The following is an 11,822-nucleotide window of genomic DNA, read 5'->3' as shown; positions in this document are numbered from 1 at the left end:
GGCAGAAATGTTTTCTTGCTTCTGCCAGTTCTGTTCTGTGATCCGAATCGAAACCTATTTTGACGCTGCACCAGAGTAAACCCTTGATATTATTATTATTATTATTATTATTATTATTATTATTATTATTATTATTATTATATGTGTCCATAATCCTGACATAAAATATTTCACAGTCTATTTATTTAACATTTATTTTAGCGAAATAAAACCGGTTCGTTTTAGGTTTGTATTTTGAAATACAGCATACAGTTGATTTAATCAGTGTAATTCGTTCCTTAGCTTGTGATTTAACGTTTTAATGACGTTTAATGACCATTTTAATTTGTATTTGTGTTTTATTAACAAGTTAATCTTCTCTCCTACGCATTTCTGAGTGTGACAGATAATTAAATGTTTGGATGCTCTTTTCGATGAAAAAAAACTGAAGTCTTGCTATGTGTTTTAATTAATAAAAACAATAATAAAAGTCATTAGCGTTTTCTTTTGCTAAGTTCTGTGCAGTTTAAAAATGATTTATTTATACTGTTAATAATAATAATAATAATAATAATAAATAATGAATCAGTTTAACATACTATTCTTTGCTGATTTGGGTATCCTGTATTGTTTTATTCTACGGTAAAGATCAAATCTGTCTGGTCATTTTTTCCACCTGAATTACATAATCCACATCTCGCTTTATACGTAGGCAAAAATGAAATACGTCTACTTCGCTTTGGATAGTTTCGTACATAATGCTATGAAAAGTTCTGGATTTAAATGCCTGATTTAATTAAAACATTTGTTTAAGTAAGACTTTCGCGCTCTTGAGTTATTATTTTTGCCTTATAAATATCGCTTTTACGTGTTACTACACGTGTCTCGTTTTTTTTCCAAATGTCGTACAATAATTTTTAAATGTCGTGATACATCGGTATGTTCGAGATTTTATATATAGGCTTCTCCTCGTACACTTTTATATTAGACGGAATTATCTGATAATATTGGCGTGTTTGCCGTAAAATTATAGTGATTAACTATAGTCGTTCAAAAATAATCTAGAATATCAAATAGACCATATGCTATTGACTTGTTATGCTATATTGAATTTTTAATAAAACTAAAATGATTGCCAATAAAAACCTGGTGAATCAGTTAATAAAACTTTATGTCGTATTCAAATTGCACGTAACTAATAGTCCTGGTATTCAACATTTTATTAAAAGACCCTTTCAGTCAGCATTTGGAGGAGTAATTATTTTTTCTTATGCTTGTTTTCACCCATTTTTGAGACACGCTCGCGAGAGTCCCCCCCCCTCCCCCCAGTAAAATTAGTGGTCAGCGGCGAGCGGCTGAGGTGGAGGGGTCCCGTCCTTCCGTACTATACGGAGAAGCAGGCATGTCGCTCAAAACGGTCAGAACAGGCGCAGATAACATATTATATTTTTAAGAAATCATATAATCCTGTGTTGAATTGGTATGTTTTAAACCTGTTGTCGGATTATAAAAATGGACCAAAAACTGAAAAAGCAAAACTTTGAAGGGCGCCAGTTACTCGACTCTTCAGATTCGTCCGCGTATCTTGCATAGATGTAACTATATTCAGTTTCCTTTATTGCTTTAATCGTTGTTCTTATTTTCACACAATGCACTAAATCTGTACACCTTCGGGAAATCACCGTATACTTTGTGCCGTACAGCGAGAATGCAGTTCTTATGAATGGGATTCTATGAAACGTATGCAAACGGTATAAATGCAACAACCTCTGTTCATTTTGTGTCGTGTCGATTCGACCATAATATATTTTAATAAGTTTCAAAACTATTCATTGTTATCAGTCTGTATATTGGGCAACACTGGACTTACGAGAAGAATGTTTGACAAGTGTCGACGTTCACATGCCGTTACATCTATTAACTGCCATACATAACACCAAAGAAATGTAAAAACAAGCGCTTAGATAATGACCGTTCTATCTCTCTTCGTCTTTCGCGCTGTTTAAATTTCCAGCAGTGACAGCATATGTGGATTAGAGACAACGGTACAGTAACTGTTTTATAATTATTAGACGGGCTTATATTTTCCTTGAAAAAAAGAAAGGGAAATAAAAAAGGGACGTGGCAGTTGGCTACTCGAGGGTTCCTCAGTTGTGAAAGAAAGCGTTCAGTTCCTCGTACATGGGCGCCCTGTCATGGTGTAAGTGCATGTCGTGGTAAGGCATAACGTTATCTGAGTGGACACCGCTGCGCGCTCCCGATGAACCAAACACTAGATTGTGGGCAGCTGCAGGGCGGGAGCTGGGCAGGGCGGAGTAGTGCATAGAGTAATGGTAGCTCTTTTCGGCATCAGGCGAGACGGAGTCCTGCTGTTTCAACGAGAAATTGCCATTGATGCATACAGGAGGGCTGAGAGGTCCCTCGTATTCCGGACTGTTGTACTCTGGTGAGGCGCCCCCAGCGTAGACTGAGTCGTAGGTGGAACAATATCCATGGGTCCTTAAAGGATGCGGGTTAGAGCTGGACTGACACTGAGGGCTGGAGAGACGGGAGCACTGGTACGGATAGGGGTGCATGGAGAAGGAACTGGGCCCATGGAAACGGCTTCCTTCCTGACACTGTTCAGTTAAGAAGTTCCGGGAGTTCAGCTGCAGACAACCGGCCACCAGATTAGTTGTGGGTTGAGAAAGGCCTTTGCACAGAGTCTGCACGTAAGAAACCAAGTCTGGTCTTTTCCCAGAACGCAAGATCTCGGACAGGGCCCATATGTAATTTTTGGCCAGCCGTAGGGTCTCTATTTTGGAGAGTTTCTGCGTTTTGGAATAGCAGGGGACCACTTTGCGCAGATTATCGAGCGCCGAGTTCAGGTCGTGCATGCGTGTTCTCTCGCGAGCGTTGGCCTTCTGGCGGCGCACTTTGGAACGCTCTATGCGCGCCTGCGTCATCTCACGTTTTTTCGGCCCCCTCTTTTTCGGCATATCTCCCTCAGTAATATCGTCCCCGTCCCCGTCCCCGTCCCCGTCCCCGTCGTCTTCGTCAATGTCATCTTCGTCCTCGTCTTCACCGGCGATTTCTGAATGCGCGCGACTGCTGATACCCTTCTGCTCTCCTTCCTCAAGATCGTCCTCGCCCAGCCTGCAGTGCTGATCTCCGTCCTTGGCTTTGGCGTCCTCGCTTTCACTGTCACCTGCCCAGCCCGAGTACTTCTGTACCTCGGGCAGCAGAGAGGGGTCACTGAATAGTCTTGTCAACATAGTGACACTGGAATACAAAACAAAAACACCGTTAATTATAGTGAGTCAAATACACACATTGGTTAACCTCAGATATCCCATTGTTTATATAGGCCAATTTGTACTTAAGATTAATGTAAAGCGCAAGAAATAATAACGAAGGATTCAAACGAATGGTACAGGTGTCTTTTACGTACGGCTTATGGTGTAGGTCGCAAAAGAGGAAAAGCTTTCATAACCGTATAGGAAACATTGTTAATATTATGATTAAATAACGCCGCGTCTCTTGAAAGGATTGAAAGGAACGAAAAACGCTTAAGGGACGCGTCAGTACTGTCGTCAAATCAAATGGCAATAAGCGTGAATTTTAGCAGTAAAGGGATTATAAACATTAAAAGCCACTGACAGCACCAGTGCGACAGACATAAACATAGGCGTCGCTCTCCTTAATTCCCTGCTGTCATCCCCGTACCCTCTCTTGCCCTCTCTGTGGGTCTCGGCCGCTCGGGCCCCCTAACAGATCCCGTGGGCTGCGGTGCGAGACCACGCCGCTTCTCCATCACTCCTGGCTGAATTCCAGCAGAGCTCGCTAAAAAAAAAAAAAAAAAACCCCACAGGACCCTCTTTACCATCCCGACTGGGAAGACTCTCCCCGATATGAAAATACCGCTGGCGATGTAGCAGTGATGCCAAACTGGGAAGCAATACGAATAGATTGGTGGGCAGGTGGAATTTCGATGCCGCCGTGCTGTGGGTCTAACTCTCCTCCCATCTAGTTACGGACGACATTCACATAAATTACCTGTCATGAAGCAAAATATAAAAATATTCGTGTGTTGTCATACGTTAACATGAATAATTCTCGTGCTGTTTCTGCAAGTCAGCCTGGTGCGTCACAGGAACGCTATTGTTATATCGATACTTAATATTAGTGTTACTGAAATTAGTGTTGCTGTCGTGATAATATAATCTGCCACTTCGGCGTCACTTATTCGGCTTATTACATTCTGTTATTTCAAATAATTTGTGTCAAAATGTGATGGATATGATTTCTATTCCGTGTGAAAATCGCCGTTATAACGCGTTTTCATACATGCGATTTTCTGCGTTGTATTGAAAAATTGTAATATACAATTACACAAGGTTCACAATGTAACACTATAGTTTATCCATATATGATTGATATTATTGTGTATATCTCACACGGGCTGGGACAAAGCTGGTGGCAAGAGGATGTTGTTTTTCTGCATAGAATGACTCGTGACTTCAGGGTTCGCCACTGGCGAAATCTAATTTAGCAATTTCGATGCTCGAGAGATACGAAATTAAAAAGGCGAAAACTTTACAAAGGCGTGATTTCCATGCGAAATTGATTTCTCGTATCATTTGATAGCCCGAAATTTTGGTCTTGGTAAACTGCATTAAATTATTTTTTAACAAACTCATTTGCCCCTTTGTCTTCTTAATTATACATGTAAAAGAATATAATAGGCATGTTTGTGGAATTGCCTCCGCGTTTCCACCGGTTTGGTGCAACAGAAGCAATTTTATTCCAAGACACGAAGTAGCATCTTTCCGTGTCTTTAAGCATATGAACAGTTCAAATGAAAGCATGCAAAATAACTACGCAAATACACAAATACAAACCAATCACTCAAAAATCGCACGGGACACGAACACGAATGCATTACACCACCCCCCTCCCCCCCAGACCACATTTTATGAGATCTTTATCTATAAAATATCACTAGTAGCTTAGAACCCATTTCTTAAGTATACAAAAGTGCTGCGAAACGGGAAGAGGGCCATATAGGTGAGAAACGTCTACCTCTCTTGCCATTTCCCACGCGAACCGAAAAGCCCTAATGAACGGCTATATTACCAGTGATTCATTAAATCCAGTCAACAGACATATTAATTAAATATACCCTTCAATATACGGACGAGAAACGCGGAAAAAAACGGTGTGAGCTTCAGCTCCGAATCGTCATTTATCGCGGGATATTGCTTGTCTTGGCTGTGAGGACTTATTTTAGTTTGATTAGCCAAGTAAGCATGAAATGTTAGATTGTACGCCTGTTAACAGTGGCGTTGCGGGGCGTGCGAATCGAAGCTCCTCTGTTGTCTAAACTTGAAGGGCGAATCGAAAATAATAAGGCGGTATTAAGGATCAATTCAAAATTAATCCAAAACATGAATAATTAACTAGGACGATTTACTATATAAACATTAATCAATTGCTTGTATGCCCAGACAAAAAAAAAAATACGTTCAAATATCTGTGAAAATTTAAGTTGCATTATTTCTGTATTTTTATTATTTTAATCGTTTCCCGTTCGTCAGTCTGTTCTTCCGTCGATTTGTTTATATTCGTACTTACCTCCGCGGGAGTTCTTTAGGGGTGAAAGCGCATGTGTCTAAACCATCTTCAGGGACCTAAGCGAAACCTCCTATAGGTGCGGCTGTCTGCTTCTGAGTGTTATCCGAGAGCGCGGAGACAGTGTGGCATCGCTACCAGGCAGGGTTACATACCAGCTATGATGCCAGGCCATATGGTTGGCACGTCACTGGCAAGAGCCATCACATGAGAGCCGGTGATTGACATGCGCCTGCATTCGCGGAGATTTCCTTCCCGAGGGAAGAGGGACTCGCCATCTGTCACTCCGCTCGCGTTCGCGCAAGCAGAAAGAAGAGAAAGAGAAAAAGAGGAAGGAAAACAAGCGGGCGAACGAAAACGAGGAGACGAAAGGGAAAAATTATGTCTTAAAACCCCAATACGATTGTTTTCTTCACCTTAGTCTAGTATCATGAAATGCGGCAGGGAAAAAAAGTGATGTTGGATAACAGAAGGATTGGACCCCGTTCTAAGCGCTCAGTCGTGAAGGGAGTATTATTTATATATTTTTCTAATTAAATAAAAGGATATTATGTTGTGTGCGGAAAAGAAAGAGCCGAACCCGTTGTCATGTTAGCTGTTTGAGGAGGACGCTATGAAATAAACTCCGCTAGTAAGAGTCAAGTAGATAAACAGACTGATGGGTTATTGAGCCGCTAAGGAGACTGGTGGATGAATGTGTAGATCAGACAGATTCGTGGAGAGATGAATGAGGTGCTTCAGCGTGAGCCGCAGCACTGGTGATTTTTTTTTGTGGTGGGGGGTGGCAAAAAACGGGGGGGGGGGGGGGGGGGGGGTTGGTGCCTGCAGGGGACGCCAGGCTGCCTGCGCAGCGCGTGCACGAGGGACCCAGGTGCAACTTGCCGAGGGGTCTCAGGGAGACACGGGGGCCTGGAAGGGGGAGGGGGGCTTGGAGGGGGAATAGAGGGGGCGGCACGGACTGGCATCCGTGCCAAATGTGGGAGGGTGCGTTTCGGGGTATAAACAACACAGGCGGCAGTATTACAGGCGACTTTTAACCCTTCCTTACATCCACCTTAAATTGATACGTCCGCCCTGCACCTGCTCCACCATTAACACCAAGGGAGGATACAAAAGGGTACGGAGATCTCCACGAAGGCTCTCCGAGCACCGGCAGCTCCAGCACCCAGCAACAAAGGGGCGGCGGCCTGCCTCCCGGCCGGGGGGGCGAGAAGGGGGGGGGGGCGCACAGCTGTACAGCTCTGACGGGGAGGGGGTAGGGGGCATCACAAAAGCGGCAATGCCGGCGGTCTCACCTCCCGGACCGCTAGCAGGGTGGACCTTTGGTGCGGCTTCTCTCGGTGCGGGGGTGGACGCATGGTGGAACGCCGCCGCCAGCCCCCATTTGCCGGGGTCGGGGCCCGGCTGTGCCCGGCTGAGCTCAGAGGGCCAGCCATCAGCTGAGTTTATTGTGCGCGCGCCGGGCCTCAGCTGTGGTGCTGCTGAGGGTGGTGGTGCTGGCGGGTTTCCACAAGTCCAGCCTGCACGGAAAGTGTGCGAGACAGAACATAAAACGTGGCAGCTTCAAGGGATATGTTCATTAACCCGTTACTAGTCATCTGGCATCCAGGTCGTACAGTAATGCCTTCGTTCGGTGTTATTTCAATAACAGAATTGAACTGCTCATGCAGGTGCGTCTGGCACTGCCCGATTCCGTGTATCCCTTCATTTACGAACACACTAAATGGTATTCCTACAAAGGACCCGTCCCTACCGTCTGTGATTAAAATTCACGGCACTGACTAGTTCGACTGCAGTGGACAAAATGTCTAAGTACGGGCTCCCTCTGGTGGTGGCCCCAGGGATATGCTCACCTGAGAATTCAAGCTCAGTAATATGTCAACCCATAATCCTTAAACAGTGCTGCACTTGTTAGAAGGACAACATGTGTTAGTAATCGGTAACCCACCAATAATTAAGCCTCCATTTCTAGTATTAGTTTATAAATATATCTGTTTGTGCGTAGTGTCGATTACAGTGATTCATGGGATATTTTAATCATTCCGTATTAGTGCTTCCGGTGTTTATTTTAGTGCGAGGGTATAAGACCACACAAACTTCAGTTTGTCATAACCTTGAAATGAAATGAGCTCCAACAGGGACCCTGACACTTTCTAGAGTTAAGAGAGACGTCCCCTGGGCGGATGTACAAAGTGGAATTTGTGAACATGTTTAAAAAAAAAATAAAAAAAGAAAAGAAATGGAATTGGGCCATGGTTTGTCCTTGACCTCCCTTTCCGGCCGCCCCTCCATCTGTCCATCCATTACTTCTCTACACTCCGCACCCGCGCGGAAGCCGGCAGCGCTGCGCGCTCTGCCGTCCGAGCCGCACGTGCGTAAATGCAAATGCCTATTAATTAATTACTCAACTAATTAGCGCAGTGGTATTTGTAAGAGATAAATCAAGAGAAGGTGGGGGTGAGGACATTGGATATGAAGCAGCAGCCGCAGAATATTAAAAATGAATACAGACTGTGAAGAGCTGCCGCCTGTGTATGTACATGAGTGCGATGCGTGAACTCTTACGGAAGCCGGGAGGAAACTCGATATTTGAAAACGAATTTCAGTAATACTTAAACCTTTTATACTGGCAGAAAAAAGAGTACCAATTTGTACCTTTTTTTGTCACTGGGGCTGTACCCTCAAGAGTCTGCCAATGGTATACTTCTCAGTCTAATTTAAGGTACAGAAATGGACGCTGAGGAACACCCCAAGGTACAAACAACATTAATGTACCATCAATGGTACAAAAATGTTCCTGGGAGTCCATTTCTGTACATTAAAAGGTATTTTTACCTACTGCTAAGGGTACAATTGGCAGACATTTGATGGTACAGCCCCATTGACAAGCAAAGGTACACATTGGTACTCTTTTTGACAGTGTAGATGTTCTGATGGAAAGGGATCATGCAGAGTGTGCTCTTCCCCCCTGAGTCTGGGTCTCGGTGTCCTTCAGTGTGTCTGCTTGTACATTTGCATACTTAGATAATTGTGTTCCACATCCCAGTGTATCTCAGTTTGGGAAACTTGTGGGTTTTTCTGTCTGCAAAGGGCTGCCAGTGTGGAGATGCTTGGGCTCTTACACAGGAGGGAAGGTCTCATAGTGCTGAAATGTCCCCCTGACTGCACACTGCACGGCGCACTGCACCGACGTTGCATCCTGGATGAAGTCTTAGAACTCGCTTTTGTGCTCTTGTGCTCATCTGTTGCCTTGGAAACACTGGTGCATCCTGGTGAGGGTGCTACTGCATATTACGCCACGCTTGGGCAAAGTCGCCCCTCTGACAAAATTCAGCACAGGACAAGTTGGTAGGAATAAGCCGACCTTTTTTGGTTGGTGATACATTTTTAACTACATATTGCTGTGTGTACCTGTATGTTCATCTACAGTTTTGGGTCCCGGATATTTAACAGAAATATCAAAGGAAACGTCCTCTCTAAATCTGTATTGTCTCCCGGTTTATCATACAGCATCATTACAGTTAACGGCAGTAAACCTGTCATGCTCTGGTTTGGAAATAAACACTGCTAATAAAAACATCACTAATGGCACAGAGAACTATTGGCAGCCCTGGAAGTTGCCTGTTTTGTGTGTGTTCTTGTAGGTGTGCCAGGCCCCCGACGAAGGTGTCCACCGAGATCTCCGGTTTGAAATATTCATCTCCTGCAGGCTCAGCGAGACAGTGCGGCCTAATTGCAGCTTCATATAGCTCCACCTTACTCTTCTGATAGCCAGGTGGTATGTATGTGTGCAAACAGGATTTTCTCTTTTTTTTAATTTAGGCATATTTTGCTAACCGAATATGTCTAATACATTTGATTTTCATATTTATCAGAAATGTTTGTTTACTAGTTCTTGGTGATGAATATGCCCTCATCAGTTCTATGTCAATAGTGCCTCAGTGTCCGAAATCGGAGGAACATAGTTTATAATATAATAGTAACAACGTCACACATCTTATTTATGTCTTTTATCTGTATTTGTTTGTTTGTTTCCCTTCCTCTTCAGTCTTGCCTGGAAACAACATAACATAGACTGATAAGGGACTATGTTATGTTGCCCAATAAAATGAATTTAAGTCGCTGTAATTTGTAGATGCGTCAGCACTGGCTGGATTTATAGCATAAAGGGCTGACTCTGACTATTGTAGCATGTGGCACAGTCAGTCAGTCCATCCTTATGTCTGTCCACAGGGGGGTCTGGCTTTGGGATTTCATCAGCTCCAGTGCCAGCGATGCTTGGCCAAGCTGAACCATCTTGTGGGATTTTGGGCTTTTAATTATAGTGACGGTGGATTAATTAAGGCGGTTGAAACAAGGAGCCATGCATTATTGATGAACAAGGTTTGATTGAGGGGCTGGAGAGAGCCGTAATTAAATCACTTTGCGAGCGTCCCCCCCTCTCTTCCAGACAGACTGGTGCCTTCCACGTCTTGACAACGGTGGTGGTTTGGTGGCAGAGCGGATACTTCGGTTGAGATGGTTGAGTTTATCAGGACTAGCTGAGGAGATGGTCTTTCAGTATGCATAACCTTTCTGTCTCTACTGTTTTCCACAGTTCCTTTTTTTGACTAAGTATTTTAAAAAACGTTTTACCACTTCATTTGACTGAACTAATGAAACAATAACTCGTTGTTGACTGGAATTCACTTTGGACCCAAGCAAGAAGTTTTTACTGATTTGGCATTCATTTTTTTATGGGGTTTTAATACCTAGAATTTAAGTTTAATGCATTTCTTTATGATTTTCCTGTGGATACTGAAAATGACTTTTAAACAGACTGTTGTTTGGGAGGAATTTTAATGGTTTACAGTCGATTTTAAATACGATTTTTACGACATGCCACATAACTTCCAACGCTCCTTATAAAGAACTTACGGAAGACGCACGGTGTGCCAACCCGGGACTACTTTACAGTGGAGGATAAAAGGAAGAAGAGCGCCCTCTGCTGTTCAAACACTGCTAGCTCCACTCGCGGTTTGCTGTAAAATTACAATTATTTTATGATTACTTTTAGCACAACAGTATTGGAAGTAGGACTTGCTCATGTTTCAGAGCATCATACATCCTGAATTTTGTTTCTCATAATATTACTTGTTAAATTGGCGGTGCATAATTTATATATTTTATTTGGTCAGACTTTTCAGTGTAATTCCTATTTTACATCGTTTGAAAGTATTGCTGTGATGTCCTAACACTCCGAAATAACCAAAAAATGTGTTTGGAAACTGGAATTCAAAGCTTGCAGATGGTGTGTGAAAAATAACCTCGACCGATCGTTCCTGCGTTATATTGCTTCTCGGTGAACTTGCCAGGCCGGACGCTAGGGGGGAGACCGACACCAACAGTTGAGTGAAGTCAGCCCTCACGAAGTTTCCTGGTTTCGAGTTCGATTGTCAGATGTGTTCGGAGGAAAACAACGAAGTTATTGTGCCACAGTTGCAGGGCCGGGTGTATGGGGGGGGCTTAGGACAAACAAGTAGTGTCATATAAGACAATGCAATATAAGAATGATAAAATATGACACATTATGGAGATGCGTCTCTTCAAGACGGAGAAAAGGCAGAAAATCAATGGATGTAGTAAGAAGTGCTTAAACTGGACCATATGCAGTTAGTATTATCCATTCTTCCATCTAAGCTTTGTAATTACAATTTTGTTTTCACAGACATCCTAAAATGCCAGCAATGAAATCCGGGCTGTCATAAGGTCTTTTTTATAGCCCCCTCCCACCAGATATGTATTTATTTGCTTATGTCATAAATATCTTTTTATATTATATATGTTTACCCCCCCGACCCATCCATTCATCTGTAACTACTCTCCTGAATGAAATTCAGACATGGTAACATGAGAGGATCCGGAAATTGTAGTTATGAATGGGGCTGTTGCTGTGTGCCTTGGCACTTTCAGGTGTGCAGGTTTAGCGCTGGCTGACAGGGAACACCTGCTGGGTCATAAAATTAAGTGAATAAGCCTTCCGGCAGCCTTGGGGGGGGGGGGGGGGCGGAGCCGCAGCTGCAGTGCAGCTCCGGGTTGGCAGCCCACTGGATTTACACCGGATAGCGTTGATCAGGTGTCAAACGGGGAGCGGCCCCCTTGATGATTGGTCGGTCAGTTTTTCACAGCTGCCACGCTCCCCTGTAGCCTAAATCTGAACAGGCTGTGAGATGTTTCTCACTGGCTCCCAGGCA

The 11,822-nt window shown here is 43.6% G+C and overlaps 1 protein-coding gene across 1 annotated transcript; it reads right to left on the bottom strand.

Moving 5' to 3' along the window:
• Positions 1–1,751: 1,751 nt before the first annotated feature.
• Positions 1,752–6,285, bottom strand: LOC125726772 (neurogenic differentiation factor 2-like). The gene is made up of 2 exons (XM_049003232.1): positions 5,593–6,285; positions 1,752–3,240 (listed from the first exon to the last, which is right to left on the bottom strand). The coding sequence occupies exon 2, from the start codon at positions 3,231–3,233 to the stop codon at positions 2,127–2,129; it is 1,107 nt and encodes a 368-aa protein (XP_048859189.1). The 5' UTR covers positions 3,234–3,240; positions 5,593–6,285; the 3' UTR covers positions 1,752–2,126.
• Positions 6,286–11,822: the final 5,537 nt, after the last annotated feature.

The sequence above is a fragment of the Brienomyrus brachyistius genome, unplaced genomic scaffold (assembly GCF_023856365.1).
Source record: "Brienomyrus brachyistius isolate T26 unplaced genomic scaffold, BBRACH_0.4 scaffold75, whole genome shotgun sequence".
NCBI classification, from domain to species: domain Eukaryota; kingdom Metazoa; phylum Chordata; class Actinopteri; order Osteoglossiformes; family Mormyridae; genus Brienomyrus; species Brienomyrus brachyistius.
This window is presented reverse-complemented; position numbering and strand designations above follow the sequence as displayed.

Excerpts from the sequence above, each read along its gene's own strand:
- LOC125726772 (XM_049003232.1), bottom strand. The coding sequence starts at position 3,233 with ATGTTGACAAGACTATTCAGTGACCCCTCTCTGCTGCCCGAGGTACAG.